The 22,883-nt window shown below is 62.7% G+C and overlaps 2 protein-coding genes and 1 non-coding gene across 3 annotated transcripts; 2 read left to right on the forward strand and 1 right to left on the reverse strand.

Annotated features, from left to right (window-relative positions):
* The first annotated feature begins 3,700 nt into the window (after nt 1-3,700).
* RPL23A (ribosomal protein L23a) lies at nt 3,701-8,218 on the forward strand. The gene is made up of 5 exons (XM_075904513.1): nt 3,701-3,855; nt 5,129-5,309; nt 6,604-6,780; nt 7,177-7,246; nt 8,154-8,218. The coding sequence occupies exons 1-5, from the start codon at nt 3,831-3,833 to the stop codon at nt 8,166-8,168; spliced, it is 468 nt and encodes a 155-aa protein (XP_075760628.1). The 5' UTR covers nt 3,701-3,830; the 3' UTR covers nt 8,169-8,218.
* LOC112545110 (small nucleolar RNA SNORD42) lies at nt 7,045-7,109 on the forward strand. The gene has a single exon (XR_003088531.1). It is a non-coding gene; the product is annotated as a small nucleolar RNA SNORD42 (small nucleolar RNA).
* Nucleotides 8,219-12,685: 4,467 nt separating the features above from the next.
* TLCD1 (TLC domain containing 1) lies at nt 12,686-16,695 on the reverse strand. Its single transcript, XM_075904512.1, has 4 exons — nt 16,465-16,695; nt 14,422-14,504; nt 13,860-13,942; nt 12,686-13,320 (listed from the first exon to the last, which is right to left on the reverse strand). Exons 1-4 carry the CDS (start codon nt 16,653-16,655, stop codon nt 12,934-12,936), a joined length of 744 nt encoding a protein of 247 aa, XP_075760627.1. The 5' UTR covers nt 16,656-16,695; the 3' UTR covers nt 12,686-12,933.
* Between the last annotated feature and the right edge of the window lie 6,188 nt (nt 16,696-22,883).

The following is a 22,883-nucleotide window of genomic DNA, read 5'->3' on the forward strand; positions in this document are numbered from 1 at the left end:
CAGTGGCCTCTTGGCGCATAATGGGCCTATCCTGCCTCATAGATGTAAGGGGAAATCCTGCCTCACCAGTCTATTAGAATTCTTGAAGGGTGTGAAAAATATATGGACAAGGGTGAGCCAGTGGATACAGTTTACTTGGACTTTCCAAAAGCCTTAGACCAGGTGCCTCTCAAGCCAAGTGAGCTGTCATGGGATAAGAGGGAAGGGCCTCTCAGAGACTGATAACTGCTTAAAAATGAAACAAAAGCCAGGGCTATACAGCACTTTAAAGACTAACAAGATGGTTTATTAGGTGAGGAGCTTTCCTGGGCCAGACCCACTTCCTCAGATCAATATGTGGAAGAAAATTGGCACGACCGTATATACCAAAGTGATACAATCAAAAAAAAGTGAACACACATAAAATTGACGAATCAGGTTTAAGAACAGAGGAGGGAAGGTGAGTGTCTGTGAGGTATTGACATTAGGGGTGATAACTGGGGAAGCGATCTTTGTAATGGGTGAGATAATTAGCATCTTTGTTAAGACCCATACGTAAAGTGTCAACATGGTTAGGCTGGACCTAACCATGCCAGTTACAAGATCAAGAGCACATATTCCTGTTCATCCAGAAATATAATTTATGCCATCATGTGCCTAAAGTGTCTGTCTGCTATGTACATTGGACAAACTTCTCAGACACTTCACCAAAGAATCAATGAGCATAAAACAGACATCAGGCTCTCTCCCAGAGAGAAAACTGTTGCTTGCCATTTTAACCAGACTGGCCATTCCCTCAATGACCTTAAAACATGCATATTGCTTCAAAGAGATTTTAACTCCAGACTTTCAAAGAGAAGCCTCAGAACTGTCATTCATGCTTACGTTTGACACTGAAATCTGATTCGTCAATTTTATGTGTGTTCATTTTTTTTATTGTATCACTTTGGTATATATGGTCGTGCCAATTTTCTTCCACATATTGATCTGAGGAAGTGGGTCTGGCCCACGAAAGCTCCTCACCTAATAAACCATCTTGTTAGTCTTTCAAGTGCTGCATAGTCCTGTCTTTTGTTTCAGCTAGACCAGACTAACACGGCTACATCTCTGTCGCTGGTTAAAAATGAGAAGCAAAGGGTAGGAATAAACCATCAGTTTTCCCAGTGAAGATAAGTCAATAGGGGATTCCCAAAGGGTCTTACATGGAACCAGTGCCATTCAACATAGTCACAGTAGGTCCAGAAAAGGGGGTGAACAGAGAGGTGCAGAATGCAAAAGTGCTCAAGATCGTTAAGTCCAAAGCTGACTGCAAAGAGTTACTGATGCAGTGTCACAAAACTGTGTGACTGGGCAACAACAGGTGAAATTCATTGTTGATAAGTGTAAAATAAAGACATTGGAAAAGATAATAGCAACTGTTCATAGAAAACAATGGGGGCTACGTTAGCTGTTACTGATTACTTCTACAGCCCTTTCTTGGAGTGATTGTGCGTAGTTCTCCAAAGACCCATCTGCTCAATGTGCACCCGTAGTCCAACGAGTGAACAGCCTAGAGAGGGATCCATGAGAAGACAGAAGATAGCACAGTGCTGCGGTGCAAATCCACGGGCTCTCCACCCCACGAACATTGGCTTCATTTCTGAGCGCTCCTTCTGAAAAAAACAAAGATTCTGTAGAGCTGGAAAAATTACAGGGAAAGGCATAAAAATGATTAGGATATGGAACAGCTTCCATACCAAGAGCAATTTTAAAAAATGGGAATTAATATTCATCTTGGAAAAAAGACGACCGAGGGGAGATATAGTAGAGATCTAGAAAATCATAAAGGACGTGGAGAACATGAGTAGGGAAATGTTATTTCCCCCTTAAACATGTAACCCAGAGGCACTGAGGCTACTGACAAGGGAGAGTGAAGTCTGCTCAGCAGCCTGAGCTGAGCGCCAGGTGGCTTTCAGCTCCTGTGGTAGAGGCTCTATAAAGATAACACAGAAACCAGGGGTCACACCATGAAATTAATAGGCCTTAGGGTTAGCACAAACAAAAGGTAGTCGTTCTTCACATGATGCACAGTCAGCCTGCTAAACCTGTTACCAGAGGATGTGAAGACCAAACGCATAACTAGGTTGGAAAAAGAATTAGATACCTTCATGGAGGATGGTCCAAGACAGTCAAGGATGCAATAAACCCATGCTCTGAGTGTCCCTAACCTTTTCAGGAATGTTACGTATCGGTTACTTGAATAGTTGATTACTCTCGTGAATTCTTCTCCGTTACTTGACTATTCTGTAGTACCCGGGGGCGGGTCCGGCAGCTCCAGCCCCACTCCCGTGGTGCCCCCTGCCAATCCACACTGCTGCCTCTGTATCTGAGGCAGCAGCACGGGGTGCCATGCAGGAGCTGGTCCACAAGGGGAGCCAGTTTAAAAAACAGATCTAAGTTCCCGTATCCGGTGTGAGCTGGAACTGAGCCAGGCTGCCTGCCTGCCCAGCTCCTAATACACTTTAAATGCAGAGCCACAGCAAGGGTAGGTCCCAGACCCAGTGCAAGCCAGGACTGAGTTGGGCTGCTGTCCAGCCTGCTAAAAAATTGATTGGAGAGGGGGGATATGTGTAGTGTATAGCATTAATCAATAAGCTTTTGCTTATCAGTTAATCGACTACACTATTACATTCCTAAATGTTTTGCCTGCTAGAACAATAGGGGGTGAATGATAGGGGAAGGATCACCGAATAAATAGCCGTGTTCTGTTCCTTTCCTCTGAAGCTATGTCCACTTGTGTCTTGTGCAGGGGTGGATAGAGGGCAGGGCGAACGGGGCGGCTGCCCCGGGCCCTGCGCTTCAGAAAGCCCCGCACATGCACCGTGGCGCCACTGTGCATACGCATGGTGTCACTGAGCATGCGCCGTGGCAAAGGGGGGGCCCCGCAGAATTATGCTGCCCAGGGCCCTGCAAAACGGTCATCTGCCTCTGGTCTTGTGACACTTTTAAAACATTTGTATTAACACTTCTTGCTATTCAATGTATAGAATTTCAGTATGTGATTAGAAATGTCATTGTCCCATGTACCATTCATTTGTGCCATGTTTGGGGACTCCTGGATGGAAGGTGTTTAATAGGATCAAAAATTTCAAACTATGAATTAATTAAAAAAAAAGCTTTTTAAAAAGACAATCTTTCTAAAAATCATTTGCACAAAAGGGCCAATGTAGTCAGCAGAGATTTGTTTTCTGCAAAAAAGCCTCGATCGCGAAAATGGCGATCGGGCCCGTTTGGCGGAAAACCGCGTCTAGATTGGCACTGACGCTTTTCCGCAGAACGTGCTTTTGTAGAGAAGCGTCCTGCCAATCTAGACGTGCTTTTCCGAAAATGCTTTTCACGGAAAATCATGCCAGTGTAGTAGCCCCGCAGGGTAGACAGAGCCTGGGATTGCTGGCTCCCCCCCCCCACACACACTCTGGGGATGCTGCCATCCCCCTATCTCTGGGGCTGATCCCCCCCCCCCGGTTTTGGGCTGCTGGCTGGGGCCGGGATGGGGGGTGGCCTGTCCCGTCGGGGGAGTCAGCACGCCTGCACATGCCTGCAGGAGCGGGCGGGGGCGGCCGGCGCGTGCGCAGGAGGGGCAAGTTGGAGCTCGCGTGACAGACAGACAAGAACGGTGACGATTGGCTCATCTGTGGTAGTAACAAACTACAACTCCCAAGATGCACCTCTCGCAGGCACTTTCCTGCGCATTCGCCGTCCCGGCATGCCGTGCGTTATCTCGCGTTGTCTGCGCAGCCTGTCGCGAGATTTGGCCCTATAAGCCTGCATGAGGCGGCCCGGCAGGCCTCTTTTGCTTCCCTTTTCCCAAGATGGCGCCGAAGGCCAAGAAGGAGGGTGAGTGTGAGGGGGGGGGGCCGGTCCGGGGGCGGCAGGGCGGGGGGAGAGTGGTGGGGGGGCGCACGCGGGAGCAGGGGGGGACCGTGGGGGGCACGAAGCAGGCGGGCGGGGGTGACACGAGGGGAGCGGGGGAGGGGGCGGGGGGGGCTCGAGGGGGGCGGGGGGGGTTCGAGGGGCGCAGGGGGGTTCGTGGGGGAATGGGAGGGAGCGGGGGGGGCTCGAGGGGAGCGGGGGGGAGCGGGGGGCGCAGGGGGGTTCGTGGGGGGACGGGAGGGAGCGGGGGGGCTCGAGGGGAGCAGGGGGGAGCGGGGGGGCTCGAGGGGCGCAGGGGGGGTTCGTGGGGGAATGGGAGGGAGCGGGGGGGGCTCGAGGGGAGCGGGGGGGAGCGGGGGGCGCAGGGGGGTTCGTGGGGGGACGGGAGGGAGCGGGGGGGCTCGAGGGGCGCAGGGGGGTTCGTGGGGGGACGGGAGGGAGTGGGGGGGCTCGAGGGGAGCAGGGGGGAGCGGGGGGCGCAGGAAGGGACGGGGGCACAGGGGAGATGGAGGGGTGGGGGGGCTCGAGGGGCGCAGGGGGTTTCGTGGGGGGGCGCAGGAAGGGACGGGAGGGCACGGGGGGAGATGGAGGGGTGGGGGGGGCTCGAGGGGCGCAGGGTGTTTCGTGGGGGGGCGCAGGAAGGGACGGGAGGGCACGGGGGGAGATGGAGGGGTGGGGGGGCTCGAGGGGCGCAGGGGGTTCGTGGGGGGGCGCAGGAAGGGACGGGAGGGCACGGGGGGAGATGGAGGGGTGGGGGGCTCGAGGGGCGCGGGAGGGCAGCGGGGGGAGCAGGGAGGTTCTTGGGGGGACGGGGGGGCTCGAGGGGCGCAGGGGGGATGCGGGGACACAAGAGGTGGGTCCGGAGCGCTGGGGGGGCTGTGAGCAAGGCGGGGGGCGAGCGAGGCCCCTGGTGAAAGGGGGGGCTGGTCATTCCCCTAGTGGGGCTCCACCCGCCTTGAAGCCCTGGGAAGCCTCCAGCTGCCTCGCCAACCTGACCCTGAGTTTCCTCTGGTCTGTCGGGGGTGAGCCGAGTTTCCTTTTCGCTCCCCGATCTGTGAGCGGGTCCGCCGCAGGTATTGCCCAGAGACAAGGGCAAGACCCAAAGTTGACCGTAATTGGCCAGGTCTGGTGACACAGCCCAGAGGCTGCTAATAGGGATTAGTGCTTTGTGTCTAGAGCCTTGTCACGGTCCACGGCTACTGCTAGCAACCTCCAGTAACCAGTCATTTCTGTGTAGCTGTCCCTGCTAAGACTGAGGCAAAATCCAAGGCTCTGAAGGCTAAAAAGGCCGTATTGAAAGGAGTCCACAGTCACAAGAAGAAGAAAATCAGGACGTCTCCCACCTTCAGGAGGCCCAAAACTTTACGATTACGGAGACAGCCCAAATATCCCAGGAAGAGTGCTCCTCGGAGGAACAAGTAAGTCTGGGGGGGGGGGGGGGGGCATTTCATTTAAAATCTGCTTAGTACAGGAGGCCCCCGACTTGCAACACGATTGGTTCCTGGGGAAACGTCGCAAGTCGGGGGCATCGTCACTTGAACCCTCATTTACAATAGGCGCTGAATGCGGGCTGAGGATGTAAGTCGGGGGTTTTTGGCCCCTTCCACGCTTACAAAAATGGTTGTAAGTGTGGGGGGGGGTCAGAATGCAAACGGTCACAAGTCAGGGGCCACCTGTATCTATCCAGTCCAAGCAGCCACCTTCCCCCATCTCCGTCAGCGTGATGGTCCTTGAGCTAAAACCAGCTTGGTGTTAGTCATCTTGTCACATTCTTCTTTTTGAAGATACTTCACTTGTTAAATGTAAATTTATATTGGAGAATCATAGCTAAAATACAAGCTAGTAGTTTTAGGTCAAGTCTCTGTTAGAAGAGCTTGATGTGTTGCAGAACCAGCAAACCCTCCTATTGCAGATACCAAAAGAGTGCATGAAACAAGTTGTTTTTTAATGGTACAGGTTGAACTTCTCGAGGCTGGCACTCTCTGGTCCAGCAGGATTTTAGGGAGCCGGATGTCTGTTTATCAGGGGTGTGGCCAAGTTTCCTGCAGTCCCATAAAGTTTGTTTACAGCCCCCAGTTCCTGGCTCAGGGTTCTGTGCTGTTTAGCTCCAGTTTTCCCCTAAATGTCTTCAGAGCCCAGTGAGCAGTGGGAGTGTTAGTAATGCTGCTGGACAATACTGACCTCCTGGGTTGGCAAATTCCCTGGCTCAGCACCGGTCACATCCTGAGGGTTCCGGACCAGAGTTCAACCTTACAACTGCATCTACACTCGGGCTTTGCTGGTACAAAGACGCTGCAGAAAATCACACCTTGAAGTAACATTGCAAACAGGAGTCTAGTGTCGATCTGGCCTCAGTGACTGGAAAAGCTGTTTTGGAAACTAAACTAACAATGTCCTGGCAGCTTTCTTAACAACTTAAGCTTAATGTTATAAGGCACATGATGATTCCATGCGACTAAACAGCCTGAGAGCTTATGATTAAGGGTGTGAATGGTTAACCTGTAAGCTTCACCCTTAACAGGTGAAGCTTACTGGTTCTGGTTTATCCGGTTAACCAATTAAACAGGATTTTACATCCCTACTTGTGATTACAATCTTGCTAGCGACTGATGTAACCTGATGTTTCCTAGAGCAAAAGTGACTATTCGCGTGAAGAGGCTTTCTCTGTTGCTGCCAGTGTTATGCAACTCAAATGCTTTCCCCCCTCCACAGACTTGATCACTATGCTATTATCAAGTTCCCTCTGACCACGGAGTCAGCCATGAAGAAGATCGAGGATAACAACACCCTGGTCTTCATTGTTGATGTTAAGGCCAACAAACACCAGATCAAACAGGCTGTCAAGAAACTGTATGATATTGATGTGGCCAAGGTCAATACGTTGATCCGGTAAGTGACACCGGGGTAAGTGGGAAGGAGATGGAGCACTTGTACGTGTAAGATGTTTCAAAGTGCTTTGCGCGATGGCTAAGCAGATAATTGATTAAAAAGCTTGAGAGAAAGTACCTGGCTTGAACGAAACTCTAGTCTAGCAGATAGATGTAACTGGAAGACCTGTCACTGGCTGAGAGGTTCAGTATCACTGGCTGAGAGGAATGTCCAGCAATGTTGAAGTACCAGCCAGTTGATTGGAGCAGCAAAGGGGATTTCTTTGTGCAAATGATGGAAAACAGCTTCACCTGAGTACAGTGATGTTATCAAAGGAACCACTGATGCACAGCACGGCCCGTGCAACTGGAAAAGAAAGAGGGCTCGTGGGTACTAATGCCTCATGCTTCATTGTAGGCCGGATGGTGAGAAGAAGGCTTATGTGCGACTTGCACCAGACTACGATGCACTGGATGTAGCCAACAAGGTGAGGCTCTTGACTCTTCTCACTCCCCATCTGCCCCCTCGACTCTGCCTCAGTCAGGGTCTGTTTTGACATCGAGCTGAGGTCAGGGCTCTTTTTTTGGGGCGGTACTTTGGCTTCCACTGGAAATGTGGACACTGGGATACTGATCAGCAGTGAGGAACAAATGGCCCTGAGCAAATTCATGAGCTCTGCCTGAGAGCAGGCAAAACTGTACCCAGCATTTTCATCCGGCAGAGCCAGTTCTCCCTTACTCTCTCCATAATGCTGCATAGCGTTGCTGGCAGACTCAGTTCCCCTTTTCCCTCCAAGGAGAGGGCCTGTATTGCAGCTTAGGAGCAGTGATCATACGCAGATGGCGTGGGAAGTACTTTGGGATGAGACAAGCTCTATAAATCTTGCTTACAGTCTCTGAATGGGGGAATAAATCTCTTGGAGCTCTTCTAAAAGCTTCTCTGGCACAACCTACGCTATCCAAGCGACTTGCCAGCTGTTAGCATTTGCCACACGAGTTCCACAGATACTCCAGACACTTGCTGGGACAGGGTGGGAATTGTTTTGCTTTACTGGGTGGTGGTGGGGAGGGGGCAATTAGTTCTACAGCAGCCTCACCAGCCTACCACAAAAGTTCATCATAGGATGGTTGTAAGAGGCATTTTAGAAGGGCTCTTAGGCATCATCTTGTGCCAGGATATTCTCCGTAAATGTTCCTCTACTCTGTTGTGGGCAAGATTGCACTTGCTTTGAGCTGAGGCAGGCAGGCAGGAAGGCCTGTGGGGTGGAAGGGATGTTTGCATAGGGTTAGCGTTTTCTTGGGGGAGATGTATCCTTGCCGCAGTTCTACCTCCTAGAGTCTCCGTCTCCCTGTGGTTAGGGTACAGGCTGTAACGTTCCTTTTGTTTCCTTTCAGATTGGAATCATCTAAACGCATCCACCAAGAGCTGGGCAGATGAGAGAATAAATTTTGTAAAACCACTTGTGGGCTCGTGTGTCGTAACTCAGTGATGGCCTGGGAGGCTTTGGGGGCGCTCTGCGCAGTTTCAGTGGCTTGAAGCTTCCTTATGTACTATGGGGGGGCGGGTGATAGAGCCGTTTGATGCCATTCCACAGGTGAGAGTGAAGCCCTGTCCCAAACACCTGCCCTTAGGTGCAGCATGGCAGACTTCTCGGGAGCTAGTCTGCAGGACGTGGGTGTTACCAGAGCACAGGAAGAGACGTCTGCACTGAGCTAGCCATGTCAGCTCATTACTCTCATTGCAGGAAACCGGCTTGCTGTGTGCAATGCGCTGCTCCGGTCTTACCCTGGCTGCGTTTGTAACACCACGAATGCTGCGTTAATTACACAGCAGCTTCCACAGCTCTCCCCGCTTTACCCCATGGCTCAGTCAGACCCTGTGCAGAGCTTTTTAGACAATGGAAGGTTCTCAGTGTATCATGACTTCATCCCTTTGCAAATTGCTTCGGGGTTTGCTTGCTGCTGCCATCGTGTGGTTGTTTCATTTCAGATGAGACCTTTACATAAGCTCTGTTCATCTGATTGATCTCGAGCGCCTTCTGGTTTAGCCAAACTGGCTTCTGGTCGGCCACATGCACATGTATCGGGAACAATAAAGTCAACTAAAGGACGTTCTTGGGGGATCCCAGCTGCTCGTGTACTTTAGGGATGGGAGCCATAGGGGAATCCAGTTCGTGCAATCAGTGCATAAGAAGGAATTGCTACCACTCGGTGTTGCTGCTTTGCCTGCAAACCGGAACCGAGGGTAACAGGCTGACACAGGCTGAAGGACAGAGACTCACAAAAATGGGGCAGAGAAGCCCTTTCAGGATCTCACAGGGAGAGATGGCTATCTTAAGGGATTTCCACACAACTGGAACTGCCCTCCATTTCCTGTCTTCTCAGCTGTTCATCAGCCATCACTTACAGTACAGGGTGGGCAATTATGTAGAATCGTGGAACACTGGAAATGGAGGGGACCTCAAGGAGCCATCGAGTCCGGTCCCCTGCCTCACGGGATCCCTCCACGCATTTGGTAAGTGGTTACTATGGAAGAGACCGGCCCTTGGAGGAGATGTGGGTCTGGGGTGGCAGGTGGAAGGAGTGGGGGGAAGGGTCCGGAAGGGGTATGGGCGCAGGAGAGGATTCTGACCTGATGGAGAGATGTAGGAGGGGGTTGTGACCTGGGGCAAGGAATTGGGTCTGGGAGAGGGTGCAGAGGGGTCAGGACTGGGGGAGGGAGGGTCTGGGGTGCCGGAGGCAGGTTCTTGCCAGGGCAGCAGGGCCCTCAGCCAGGCTTTTACTGTCTTGGGCATGGGCTGCTGGGGCCTTGTGCTGTGAATGCTGGGGGGCCCAAGGGAGGGGAACTTGACAGGCTGCCTGTCCTGCCAACAGGCAGCTCCCAGTGGTGGAAACCAGCCAATAGCAGCTGTGGGGGTGGGGTCAGCTCAGTCTCCCCCTGCCTCCCACAGACGTGCACACAGCCCCCCCAGCTGGGGGTGAGCAGGGAGGGAGCCATTTGCCCACCCCTGCAATAGCGCGTGAGCATTGCACCAGGTTGCTGAGCCCCACCTGGAGCTGGGTGCTTGGGGCCCAGAGCAGTGGGAAGCGCTGGCAGAGGGCTGAACCCAGGGAGTCCTGGATCTTAGGCCTTTGCCTTCCGCCTGGGCTGGTTCTTCCCAGCTGCTCAGGTACAGCAGCCTCCCTTCCACTGCCAGCCCTTAGGAGTAAAACAAGTGCCTTGTGTGACCCTGCTGCTGCCCGGAGCTCGCCTCCCCCGGCGTGCTGCCTGTGCTAGCAGTGCGGCATGGCATGGCACTGAGCGAAGGCCACTCCAGCCCCGCCTCCTCCCCCACTTGCCTTGGGGGCTGCTGCCCCAGCTCCTGTCCTGCAGAGCTCGTGGGGGGGCCCATCAGGCTGGATGACTCACTATGGCTACGTCTACACTGGCATGATCTTGTGCAAAACCTCTTCCAGAAGCGCGTCCCCACTGGCATGTGCCTTTGCGCAAGAGCCTCCGTGCCAGTGTGGACACTCTCCTGCGCAAGAAAGCGCCAATGGCCACTTTAACCAGCGGCCTTTCTTGTGCAAGAGCAAGGGGGCTTATTCCTGAGCGGGAGCAGCAGAGTTCTTGTGCAAGGAGCCCTGATTTCACACATTGGAATGTTCTTGCACAAGGACTCGTGGCCAGTGTAGACAGGCAGCACGTTTTGGTGCAAGATCACGTGCAGACACAGCCTATGGGTGATGCTTACGGGTAGCCACTTAACGTGCCAGTTAACATCCCTGCTGCTAGCAGGAAATGGGGGCTTGCCATCCACTCTAGTTGGAACCAGCCTTCCAAAGCATTTGAAGACTAGGTAAGAGAGCGGGGAGCTGGGTAGGCAGGAAGGGGCTGCAGAGCCAGCTGCCTCTGAAAGGTGCTTGTGGAACAAACACGGCAGTTGTGAACAGCTCAGGTACAAAGATAAGATCTGGGAGAAAAGGACAGACAGGCCTGACCCAGCTAATGTGCATCATAATCCCTGCCCCTCCGTGCTGCTCGCTCCCGGTGAGGGCTGGCTCTGCTCCGCGTTTCCCCGGAGCCTCCTGCACTGCAGCGAGGGGGTGCGGGCCGCACGGGAGGTGCTGCGTGGCGAGAAGTGCGCGAAGGGCTCTTGCGCAAGGTGCTGCTTGTGTTGTGAAACTGCCCGCTCAGCCAGGCCCAGGCCGACAGGCGGGTCCCAGGGAGGTGGCGTGTGGGATTTCCAGGGCAATGCGCCCCAATGCGCCTCTGGCTGGGCTCGGACCATGGACTTGGCCTTTCGTGGTCCCCCAGGAGGGTGGCTGGGCAGTGTGAGTTACACAGAAACAGGTGCTGCGGGGAGCCCTGCATGTGGGGTTAGTCCTGCTTCCAACCAGGGGTGCAGCAGCAGCACCCCTACCCCCAGAAATGGTGCATCCCCGTGGGGGCGGCAGGGCTCTGGCGTGTCCAGGGCAGGATGCAGCTTCTACGCAAAGTGCCTTCTGCTGTAGCAAGAGGCCTGGCTGAGCCTGGAGAGCTTAAAAACCTGCTGTGCGGATGCGGACACGGACACACTGCGCCCCACTCTGCAGAAGCAGGGGCGAGGCATGAACACAGCCCAGCTGGGGCTCCCCCAGGATGCTGGGGGGGGTGAGATGGAGGCCAGTGCCTGGAGGCCTGGCTGGAAGCTAAGGCAGACGCGTTACCTGGGCATGGGAGGGGGGCTGGACCCCAACTTCTCACCTAGTGCATTAGGCTATGGGGCAGGAGCCACAGAACTAATGCTGGCTCAGCTTTGCGCGGGGGGGAGCTGCCTGCGCCCTGCCCCCAGGCAGCATGGGCCACAGGGTGAAGGCTGTATGGGGCACCAACTCCCAGCATGCACTGCTGTGACCCGTCCTTCATTATACCTGGTCAAACGGGCAGACACAAGGGCCTGGGACCAAAGCCAGTTTCTCCCCCGAGTGTGCGGCCCCCGCCCCTCCCCCAAGCCGTGCACAAGTGGGGCTGTCGGGGGGGGGGGCTCCCCCCATTGTCCCCGTCTCTGCAGCACCCTCCTGCCTCCCATGGACATGGGAGAGGCCGGGAGGAGCAGGTAGGGGGGGTGCTGGCCTGTCCTGCCTGCAGGAGGGAGGGGGGCAGGCAGAGCCAGTCCCATCCTGCTTTGTACCCACCAGTTGAGGCCGTGGAGAGGGCCAGGGAGCTCCCCCGTCCCAGCCAGCGCCTCGGCCCTCCTGGCTGGCCGCTTCCCAGACTGCCCCATGCCGCCCCTTGGCTCCTGTCGGCCGCCATCTTCCCTTCCTCCAGCCCTCGTGGCCCCTCCCCAGCTGGGCTCGCCCCCCGGCCCTTCCCTCAGCCGCCCCAGAGCGCCCTCCTCCCCTCCCAGCCTTGTGACATTCCTGCCCTTCTCTGGCTCCTTCCTCTCTGCCTACAAGGGCACTTGTCTCCTTCCCCCAGCCGGCTCTGGAGCTGGGGCCGGCTCTCTGGCAGGGCAGGGCAGGGCCAGCCCGTGGCAAGTGGCACTGAGGCTGACAGCACAGGCGGTGGGGTGGGGTGGGCTGGGCTAGCAGCCCGGCGGGTGGCCCTGGCTTGCCCCTCAGGCTATGGGGTGGCCAGCAGCCACCCCTGCCCTGCTCCTGCCTTCAAGGTCAGTGCGGGGGCATCTGCCTGAGCTGGAAGGCAGCTCCAGCAGGGATGTGTGAGGGGGCCGGGGCGGGGCAGCACCAAGGGGGAGGGGTCGAGATAAAGAAAAGGAGGGAAACGCCCGAGCGCTCTCAGTCCTCGGGGGGTGGGCGCCTCCCTGCCTGGCGCAGCGGAGGGAGCCGTGAGCGTGGCCCCTGGGGACCCGGCTGCCTGCTCTGGGCACCGGTGCCCACCCCCACCATCCTGCGAGTTCCCAGGCACGCTCCGCCCGGGGAAGGACGCCCAGAGGGGCAGCAGCAGCTTGGAAACAGACACGTGTTTAATGCAGGTAACATCCCCCCACAACATGGAAAAGAACCCCCTTCCCCCGCCAGCTCCGCGGCTCTGACCCGGCCCCGCTGGCCCCTCGCCGGGCAGAGCAGAGGGGTCCAGCGACCGCGGTGCCCTCTGCCAGCGCAGCTCGGCTGCAAGGCACCCGCGGTGCAGGCCTCGGAGGGGCCAAGCCCCCTCTGCAGCAGGTCGGCAACCCCCCGAGCGTGGCCCCTCCGCTCAGTCCAAGAACTTCCTGTCGGCCGGGTCCTTGCTGCTGCGCCGGCGGCCTGGGCAGAAGTCGGAGCGCAGCAGGCGGGAGAAGTAGGTGAGGATCATGGCGTCCAGCAGGAAGAGGTTGACGATGAGGAAGGCTCCCTGGCCCCGCACCTCCACGTAGCGCACAAAGTACCAGGTGAGGTAGGCCTGGGGCGCCAGGCGGAAGAGCAGGTACATGCCCAGGTTGATGTACTTGTTGAGGGTGTAGAGCGCGGGGGCCGGCGTGTTGCTCAGCCGCAGCAGCATGCGGATGGTCAGGAAGATGTTGCTCACCTCCACGAAGAGCGACAGCATCCCCGCGGCCATGAAGCGGCCCAGGAAGATCCCCGAGAAGAAGGCTGAGATGGCCTGGCAGGGAGGACCCAGACACAGGTGAGGCCAGCTGGCTTTGCCCCTGCTCCGGCCCCTCCTGGGCATGGAGCCGAGAGCCCACCCCTGGGAGGGGGGGGGAATCCTGCAGGTCAGCCTGCAAGGCCCTGAGTGGGGGGAGCCCCCGGGGGCTCTGGGCACGGCTGTATGGCTGCCCCCCCCCCAGAGATTCCGACGCAGCCAGCGGCCCAGCCTGCAGGTACTAGCTGGGCAGGCTCTTTCCCCACCTCCTGCTTTGCTCCCCAGGGAATCACCCGGCCCGGCTGACTCCGCCTGTTTGATGGGTCCCCGATTCTGCAGGCTGACCCCGCAGGCCGTGCCGGGAGAGCTACAGGTGAGACGGGGGCAGGGCGCCGCTCGGATCCTGGCCTGCAGCGCACGCGCAGGCTCCTCCCCCGAATCGCGACCCGCTCAGCCACCAGGCCCAACCTCGGGACTCCCAGCCCCCGGGTCAGTCCTCACAGCGTGGGGGGTCGGGGAGGAACGGAGTCGGCCCAGGGGCCGGGGCCAGCACTTGCCATGCCGTGGTGAACCAGGTACTCCCAGGACGCCCGGGACTGGTGACTCACAATGATGTCGAGGGCATCATGGATGAAGTAGCCTGTGGGCGAGAGAGCAGTCAGTCCGGGGCAGGGCAGCGAGCCGGGTGGGCAGGGACTCTGCTCCTACACAGCGGGGAGCAGGGGCGGCTCCCTGGAACGGATCGCCGGCGAGGTCGGGACGAGCGCCAGGCAGCCCTGTGGGGGCCAGCAGGGAGGACTGCGACGGGGGAGATCCACTGGGGAGGGCCAGGCCAGACGGCTGCGTGGGGCTCGCCGCAGGGGGCCCGGGACAGATGGAATTCCAGCCCGGGGGAGCTGCACACGGAACAGGAGGGATCAGGCTGAAGAACACCCTCCCCGGGATACACTGGCAGACCCGGCACGCTCCGGGGGGCTGCACTACGCTCCGGGGGGCTGCACTGCGCCCCGGGGGGGCTGCACTGCGCCCCGGCTGGGGCGGCGAGACGGGGAAGGTTCCTCCAGCGTCAGCGTCTCTACGAGCCACCGGCCCCGAGGCCTGCGCCGGGCCGCCCCCTACCTGCGGAGAAGCAGAGCAGCAGGTATCCCGAAGCGGGCGTCGCATTCTCGATGTCTAGCAGCATCTCCGGAGCCTGCCATACCCTGGGGAGGGGCGAGGCAGAGGGGGCGTGTCAGTGGGGCCAGCCTTCCCCAGCAGCAGCATCCCCGTGCGCGTCACGGTCACATGTCCGCTTCCTGGGGGAGCCGCACTGACTCCCCAGGGCCCTGGGCGAGGGGGACCAGCTGGCCCCTTGGTCTACGCCAGGCAGCTCCCGTGGTTCAGTGCCCCACGCCCGGCCTTTGCGGAGATCGCTAACACCCCCAACGCCCGGGGCCTTTCTCCTCGGTGCCGGCGGCAGGGTGCTTCCAGCCTTGGGGGGAAGGGCCAGGCCCCTGGACCAGGCTGTGGCACTTGGTACGTGCTCCACTCGGCCCCTCTGCCGGGGGTCACTGCCGAGGTCTCCTTAGCAAGGGAGCTGCCCTTGTCCAGTGTGCGCATCCAGGAATGCCCCACAGCACGCACGCCCCGCCCCCTTGTCCTCCGACACTGCTAAGGGCCTAGACGGCAGCTGCATCCAGACGGGTGCTACCTGCTGGATACGGCTCATCACGCCGCAGGCCAAGAGCAAGGGTCTCCGGTGCCCCCGGGGCAGGGGCCCACAGGCACCGAACACAGCCCCCGTCCTCTGGGTGCAGCCCAATGTGGTCGCCTCAGCATGACTCGGCACAGCAAGAGCCCCTGGGTGCGGGCTCCCGGCTACGAGGTGCCCCCGCGCCAGTGTGCTGTGGCACCGGGCCCGGTGAGGGGCTGATGGCTGGGAGCGGGTCGGCGCCTCCTGCCAGGGGCCCCAGCTCTGCCGGGCGCTGACACACAGGAGGAATCCGGGCAGCAGCTACTCAGCGTCAGCTACCTGAGAGCAAGGCGGGAGCCCTGGGAGGGCAGGAGAGGCCAGCTAGAACTGCTGGGGGGCGCACTGCCCACACCGCCTCGGGCTCCCTGGGATGGGAGGGGAGGGGCCGCTCCCCAAGGTGGTCCAGGCTGGGATCATGGGGGGGAGGGGGCTCCCCAAGTTGCCCCGGGCTGGGATCGTGGAGGAGGAGGGGCTCCCAGGTGGCCCGGGCTGGGATGGGGGGGGCTCCCATGTGCCCCGGGCTGGGATCGCGGGGGGGGGGGGGGGGCTCCCAGGTGCCCCGGGTGGGGGTTCGGGGGGGGGGCTCCCAGGTGCCCCGGGTGGGGGTCCCAGGTGCCCCGGGGGGGGGTCCCAGGTGCCCCGGGCGGGGGTCGCACGGGGGGGGCTCCCAGGTGCCCCGGGCGGGGATCGCGGGGGGGGGGGGGGGCTCCCAGGTGCCCCGGGCGGGGATCGCGGGGGGGGCTCCCAGGTGCCCCGGGGGGGGTCCCAGGTGCCCCGGGGGGGGGATCGCGGGGGGGGGGGCTCCCAGGTGCCCCGGGCGGGGATCGCGGGGGGGGGCTCCCAGGTGCCTCGGGGGGGGGGTCCCAGGTGCCCCGGGCGGGGGTCGGGGGGGGCCTCCCAGGTGCCCCGGGGGGGGGGGGTCCCAGGTGCCCCGGGCGGGGGTCGGGGGGGGGGGGCTCCCAGGTGCCCCGGGCGGGGATCGGGGGGGGGTCCCCCAGGTGCCCCGGGCTGGGTTCGCGGGGGGGGGGGTCCCAGGTGCCCCGGGCTGGGTTCGCGGGGGGGGGTCCCAGGTGCCCCGGGCGGGGATCGCGGGGGGGGGTCCCAGGTGCCCCGGGCGGGGATCGCGGGGGGGGGGGTCCCAGGTGCCCCGGGCTGGGTTCGCGGGGGGGGGTCCCAGGTGCCCCGGGCGGGGATCGCGGGGGGGGGTCCCAGGTGCCCCGGGCGGGGATCGCGGGGGGGGGTCCCAGGTGCCCCGGGCGGGGATCGCGGGGGGGGGGTCCCAGGTGCCCCGGGCGGGGATCGCGGGGGGGGGTCCCAGGTGCCCCGGGGGGGGGGGTCCCAGGTGCCCCGGGCGGGGATCGCGGGGGGGGGTCCCAGGTGCCCCGGGCGGGGATCGGGGGCTCCCCGGGCGGGGCCCAGGCCGGACTCACCCCAGCACGGCCCAGAGCCCCGTCACCACCGAGTGCACGAAGGAGACGAGCAGGTTGCGCCAGCGCCAGGCGCGGGTCGGGTCCCGGCGCACGTGGGCGGGCAGGGGCAGGCGGCGCAGGCCCCGCTGCAGCGCCTTGAAGAGCAGCGCGGAGCCCAGCACCAGCCCGGCCGCGCGCACCCAGGGCCCCATGGCGCCGCCTCCGCCGCCCGCCCGGCCCACGTGCGCCTGCGGCAGCGCCCCGCCCCCCGGCCCGCCCCGCGCGGCCTCCATGGCATGGGCGGGGCGGGGCGGGGTCATGGCAGGCGGGGGAGGGGTTGCACTAGCGCAGAGGGGTCAGGGCGGGCACAGGAGGGGGTTGCACGGGGGAGGGGTTGCACTAGCGCAGAGGGGTCAGGGCGGGCACAGGAGGGGGTGGCACGGGGGAGGGGTTGCACTAGCGCAGAGGGGTCAGGGCGGGCACAGGAGGGGGTTGCACGGGGGAGGGGTTGCACTAGCGCAGAGGGGTCAGGGCGGGCACAGGAGGGGGTGGCACGGGGGAGGGGTTGCACTAGCGCAGAGGGGTCAGGGCGGGCACAGGAGGGGGTTGCACGGGGGAGGGGTTGCACTAGCGCAGAGGGGTCAGGGCGGGCACAGGAGGGGGTTGCACGGGGGAGGGGTTGCACTAGCGCAGAGGGGTCAGGGCGGGCACAGGAGGGGGTTGCACGGGGGAGGGGTTGCACTAGCGCAGAGGGGTCAGGGCGGGCACAGGAGGGGGTTGCACGGGGGAGGGGTTGCACTAGCGCAGGGGGGTCAGGGCGGGCCCAGGAGGGGGTTGCACGGGGGAGGGGTTGCACTAGCGCAGGGGGTTCAGGGCGGGCACACGAGGGGGTGGCACGGGGGAGGGGTTGCACTAGCATAGGGGGGTCAGGGCGGGCACAGGAGGGGGTGGCACGGGGGAGGGGTTGCACTAGCATAGGGGGGTCAGGGCGGGCACACGAGGGGGTGGCACGGGGGAGGGGTTGCACTAGCATAGGGGGGTCAGGGTGGGCACAGGAGGGGGTGGCACGGGGGAGGGGTTGCACTAGCTCAGAGGGGTCAGGGCGGGCACAGGAGGGGGTTGCACGGGGGAGGGGTTGCACTAGCGCAGGGGGGTCAGGGCGGGCCCAGGAGGGGGTTGCACGGGGGAGGGGTTGCACTAGCGCAGGGGGGTCAGGGCGGGCCCAGGAGGGGGTGGCACGGGGGAGGGGTTGCACTAGCGCAGAGGGGTCAGGGCGGGCCCAGGAGGGGGTTGCACGGGGGAGGGGTTGCACTAGCGCAGGGGGGTCAGGGCGGGCCCAGGAGGGGGTTGCACGGGGGAGGGGTTGCACTAGCGCAGGGGGGTCAGGGCGGGCCCAGGAGGGGGTGGCACGGGGGAGGGGTTGCACTAGCGCAGGGGGGTCAGGGCGGGCACACGAGGGGGTGGCACGGGGGAGGGGTTGCACTAGCATAGGGGGGTCAGGGCGGGCACAGGAGGGGGTGGCACGGGGGAGGGGTTGCACTAGCATAGGGGGGTCAGGGCGGGCACACGAGGGGGTGGCACGGGGGAGGGGTTGCACTAGCATAGGGGGGTCAGGGTGGGCACAGGAGGGGGTGGCACGGGGGAGGGGTTGCACTAGCTCAGAGGGGTCAGGGCGGGCACAGGAGGGGGTGGCACGGGGGAGGGGTTGCACTAGCGCAGAGGGGTCAGGGCGGGCACAGGAGGGGGTTGCACGGGGGAGGGGTTGCACTAGCGCAGAGGGGTCAGGGCGGGCACAGGAGGGGGTGGCACGGGGGAGGGGTTGCACTAGCGCAGAGGGGTCAGGGCGGGCACAGGAGGGGGTTGCACGGGGGAGGGGTTGCACTAGCGCAGAGGGGTCAGGGCGGGCACAGGAGGGGGTGGCACGGGGGAGGGGTTGCACTAGCGCAGAGGGGTCAGGGCGGGCACAGGAGGGGGTTGCACGGGGGAGGGGTTGCACTAGCGCAGGGGGGTCAGGGCGGGCCCAGGAGGGGGTTGCACGGGGGAGGGGTTGCACTAGCGCAGGGGGGTCAGGGCGGGCACACGAGGGGGTGGCACGGGGGAGGGGTTGCACTAGCATAGGGGGGTCAGGGCGGGCACAGGAGGGGGTGGCACGGGGGAGGGGTTGCACTAGCATAGGGGGGTCAGGGCGGGCACACGAGGGGGTGGCACGGGGGAGGGGTTGCACTAGCATAGGGGGGTCAGGGTGGGCACAGGAGGGGGTGGCACGGGGGAGGGGTTGCACTAGCTCAGAGGGGTCAGGGCGGGCACAGGAGGGGGTGGCACGGGGGAGGGGTTGCACTAGCATAGGGGGGTCAGGGTGGGCACAGGAGGGGGTGGCACGGGGGAGGGGTTGCACTAGCATAGGGGGGTCAGGGTGGGCACAGGAGGGGGTGGCACGGGGGAGGGGTTGCACTAGCATAGGGGGGTCAGGGCGGGCCCAGGAGGGGGTGGCTCATCATAGGGCATCCAGGCTGGCCGGGGAGGGGTGAGGGCTCAGAGCAGGCCTGCGGGGGATTCCAGCTGGCTGTGCTTGGCCAGCGCGGCTGGCACGCAGACGCATGGGAGCTCTCGGTGGCTTCCGTGCTCCGAGCCCCACTCCTAGCTGGTCCCTTCAGTCCAGCTCATGGCTCCTCTCACCCTTGTCACTTTCCAGGGCAAGGCCTCTCCCAGGCCAGGCCCTGAACGATACAAAGAACAGCCCTGCATCCGTGCCAGTGGCCACTCCAATCCCAAACCCACAGAGCCGGAGAGACGCCGCCTCCTGAGCCAGCACCTCTTGTGGGCCCTTCTAAGCCGGAATTGCTGCCCTCCCCCCCCCCCGCCCCGTCAGCCCTGCGGTGCCTCAGAAACCTATAGCCTTCCCTCTTCAAAAGCCTCCTCTCCTTCCCCTGCCTGTTCCCAAGGAGTCTCCCTGCTCGGTGGCATGTGGCCGGCAAGAGAACCAGAAGGCACAGAGCAAGGGGCTCTGGGAGCCGTCCGCCTTTGGAAATTGGGCGGGGGGTAGCCAGCAGGCCGCAGATAAGGAGGTGATGAGGAGGGGGGCCGACATGGGTTTTGGAGAGCAAATAACTAAAGGTGCAGGCAAGCAGCAAGAGATTGTCTTCCTCAAGCAGGAGTGATGGATCAAGGTTAAAGGGCGCAATCAAGGATGATGAGGACGTTGGGGGACGGCTCACATTTCGTAGCCTCTCCTCACTGCAGGGGGTGTTGGGAGATTCCGACTCGGGTCTGCTCCTTCTGGCACCACGGGCGAGGAGCTCTCCCGGAAGCAGGAGAGGAGGAGATGGAGCAAACTGAGCATTTCAAAGACAGCACGGCACCTGGCCCCGCACCCCCCGTGCGGCATGGGGAGCGCAGACCCCAAACGGCTGCTTACTCCCGCGCGGCGGCCCGGCTGAGTGGCGCAGAAGCCAACCGAGCGCCACAGCGGGAGGCAACAGCGCCGCCCAGAGGGAACAGCCGGCGTTCCAGAGTCACCGACTGGGCTCCTATAGCTATAAGGGAACCCGGAGTTCTGATGGTTAACGCCAGCACCTGTTTGGGGAAGGATATTAAACCCTCTGCTGCAGGGTTTTGGCCAATCTCGCGCTACGGGAGCCCAGGGTGAAAGGAAACTGGTCCTGTCTGTTGTGGGGCTTTGCACCTTTCAGGACCAGATGCCTCGGAGAAGAGACAAGGTACTGGGCTGAGCCACCCTGGCATTACCTGTGCGCCTGGATGTTTCAGGGGAGGGGCCAGGCTGGGCCGAGGGGGTTCAGGCGCTCCTGGGGGTGCCGGGAAAGAGCAGCGTTCTCTCTGTGTCAGTGGGCTCCCCGGGCCTCTCGGCGCTGCGGCGGGACCGTGCCACGCTGGCTGGGACGAGGGGCGTCCTTAATGCCGGGGGATCCGATTGCTCCTCTGCCGCGCTGGAGGCGGGGAGCGGAGGCCACCCTGCCCGTTGCTGGTTGCAGGCAGGGCTGCTGGAATCGGGCCCATGGGGCTCCGAGGGGCACTTGCTGTAGGACGAGGTTCGTGCAGCACCCGGGGGCCTGGGCCCGGAACTGACCTGCTCCGGCCCTGGCTCCTCCTGTTGGCCACCAGGGGGCAGGGGCGGCCCATGGTGCCACGACCGGGCTGGGCTCTCCCAGGTGGACAGGGTGACCCGGGTCCTGGGCTCCGTATGGGTCTCACCAGCATCTGCCCCATGGGGCTCAGGCCTCCATGCGGGTGTGTGGTGGGACCCCTGCCCCGTCTCCCCACCAAGCAGGGCCTAGCCCCTCCTGGCACCGGGCACCCCCTGCTCCTGGCTCAGCTCGTCCCCTGGACGTTGGGTGACGGGGGAGCTGACCTGAGCCCCCCCCCCCCACAGATAGCGGCAGGGCACCAGGGGGTGAAGCCCCCCCGAACAGATCCTTGCTGCAGGTCTAGCGGGCGCCAGGGCTGGAGCTGGCTGGACAAGCTGCCCTCTGGCGTGGGTGCGAGGAAGGGGCCATGGGACCAGCGTGCCGTGGTGGGGGGGGTGGTCAGTCCAGCTGTGCTGGGCCTTCTCGCGGCTCTGCCCCGGGATCAGGGAGGGGCAGGTCTCGGGTCAGACTCTGCTCCCGCTGGCCAGAGTCCCGGCCCCTCCCGGTGCTGTGACCCCTTCCCCTGAGGACTTGTCACCTGTGTCTGGCACCTACCAGGCCCTTGGCCTGGGTCTCTGGCTGGGATTTCTGGGGGCAGGTCAGTGCATGGGGCTGGCAGCCCAGCCCCTGGCCTGGCATTTCCACTCCCTCCGCTGAGAGCAGGGTGTCTGCCCCCGCCCAGCACCGCGAATTCCTTTCCTTTGTGTGCGGCTGCCCCACTCCCTGGCCGGGGCTCCGCCAGCTGCAGGCTCCTCTGCCTGCAGGGCCATGCTGGGTGCCGGCCATCGTGCAGCTATCCCAGGAATGCAAGGGAAAGAGAGGCCGGCTCCTGGGAAAGGAGCCAGAGCCCCGTCCTCAGGGCAGGGGCTGGCCAGCGCAGAGGGGTGTGCACCCAGGCAAGGCACCCCGCAGCACCCAGCGCCCCAGGGAATGGCACTGCTGCTGCCCCGCAGACTCTGAGCCCCCCTCCCCCTGCCTTGCTGCTGGGGCCAGCTGGCGCAGCCAGGGCAGGGGAGACAAACAGCTTTAGTCCAGTGCAGACCCCTGCGGCTGAGTCTGGGGGGGCCAATGTTTATCTCCAACTAGAACTAGAATCTTGTCAGAGCAGCCCAGCCCCGCAGTCAGCCCCTGGGGGAGGTAATTGCTGCCCTCTCTGCCCGGGGCCCAGCTGCATCTCTGCCCCCCCCCCCAGCCTGAGACTCCTGGAGAGCCTCTGCCAGGCCCCTCCCCATTTGCCCCTGCTGCCGAGAGCTGGGGGCGGGAGCAGGGCCGGCCTGGTGCTGCCGAGAGCTGGGGGCGGGAACAGGGCCAGCCTGGTGCTGCCGAGAGCTGGGGGCGGGAGCAGGGCCGGCCTGGTGCTGCCGAGAGCTGGAGGCGGGAGCAGGGCCCGTCTGGTGCTGCCGAGAGCTGGAGGCGGGAGCAGGGCCGGCCTGGTGCTGCCGAGAGCTGGAGGCGGGAGCAGGGCCCGTCTGGTGCTGCCGAGAGCTGGGGGCGGGAGCAGGGTCCGTCTGGTGCTGCCGAGAGCTGGAGGCGGGAGCAGGGCCGGCCTGGTGCTGCCGAGAGCTGGGGGCGGGAGCAGGGCCCGTCTGGTGCTGCCGAGAGCTGGGGGCGGGAGCAGGGCCGGCCTGGTGCTGCCGAGAGCTGGGGGGAGGGAGCAGGGCCGGCCTGGTGCTGCCGAGAGCTGGGGGCGGGAGCAGGGCCGGCCTGGTGCTGCCGAGAGCTGGGGGGCGGGAGCAGGGCCGGCCTGGTGCTGCCGAGAGCTGGGGGCGGGAGCAGGGCCCGTCTGGTGCTGCCGAGAGCTGGGGGGCGGGAGCAGGGCCGGCCTGGTGCTGCCGAGAGCTGGGGGGCAGGAGCAGGGCCCGTCTGGTGCTGCCGAGAGCTGGGGGGCGGGAGCAGGGCCCGTCGGTGCTGCCGAGAGCTGGGGGCGGGAGCAGAGCCCGTCTGGTGCTTCCGAGAGCTGGGGGGCGGGAGCAGGGCCCGTCTGGTGCTGCCGAGAGCTGGGGGGCGGGAGCAGGGCCCGTCTGGTGCTGCCGAGAGCTGGGGGCGGGAGCAGGGCCCGTCTGGTGCTGCCGAGAGCTGGGGGCGGGAGCAGGGCCCGTCTGGTGCTGCCGAGAGCTGGGGGCGGGAGCAGGGCCCGTCTGGTGCTGCCGAGAGCTGGGTGCGGGAGCAGGGCCCGTCTGGTGCTGCCGAGAGCTGGGGGCGGGAGCAGGGCCCGTCTGGTGCTGCCGAGAGCTGGGGGCGGGAACAGGGCCAGCCTGGTGCTGCCGAGAGCTGGGGGCGGGAGCAGGGCCGGCCTGG

The sequence above is a fragment of the Pelodiscus sinensis genome, chromosome 21 (assembly GCF_049634645.1).
Source record: "Pelodiscus sinensis isolate JC-2024 chromosome 21, ASM4963464v1, whole genome shotgun sequence".
Taxonomy (NCBI): Eukaryota; Metazoa; Chordata; order Testudines; family Trionychidae; genus Pelodiscus; species Pelodiscus sinensis.

Excerpts from the sequence above, each read along its gene's own strand:
- RPL23A (XM_075904513.1), top strand. The coding sequence starts at position 3,831 with ATGGCGCCGAAGGCCAAGAAGGAGG. Across the intron at positions 5,310-6,603 it reads AGTGCTCCTCGGAGGAACAA|ACTTGATCACTATGCTATTA; the intron begins GTAAGTCTGGGG and ends CCCCCTCCACAG. Across the intron at positions 6,781-7,176 it reads AAGGTCAATACGTTGATCCG|GCCGGATGGTGAGAAGAAGG; the intron begins GTAAGTGACACC and ends GCTTCATTGTAG.
- TLCD1 (XM_075904512.1), bottom strand. The coding sequence starts at position 16,655 with ATGGGGCCCTGGGTGCGCGCGGCCGGGCTGGTGCTGGGCTCCGCGCTG. Across the intron at positions 14,505-16,464 it reads GGGCTCTGGGCCGTGCTGGG|GGTATGGCAGGCTCCGGAGA; the intron begins GTGAGTCCGGCC and ends GCCCCTCCCCAG. Across the intron at positions 13,943-14,421 it reads GCTGCTCTGCTTCTCCGCAG|GCTACTTCATCCATGATGCC; the intron begins GTAGGGGGCGGC and ends TCTCGCCCACAG.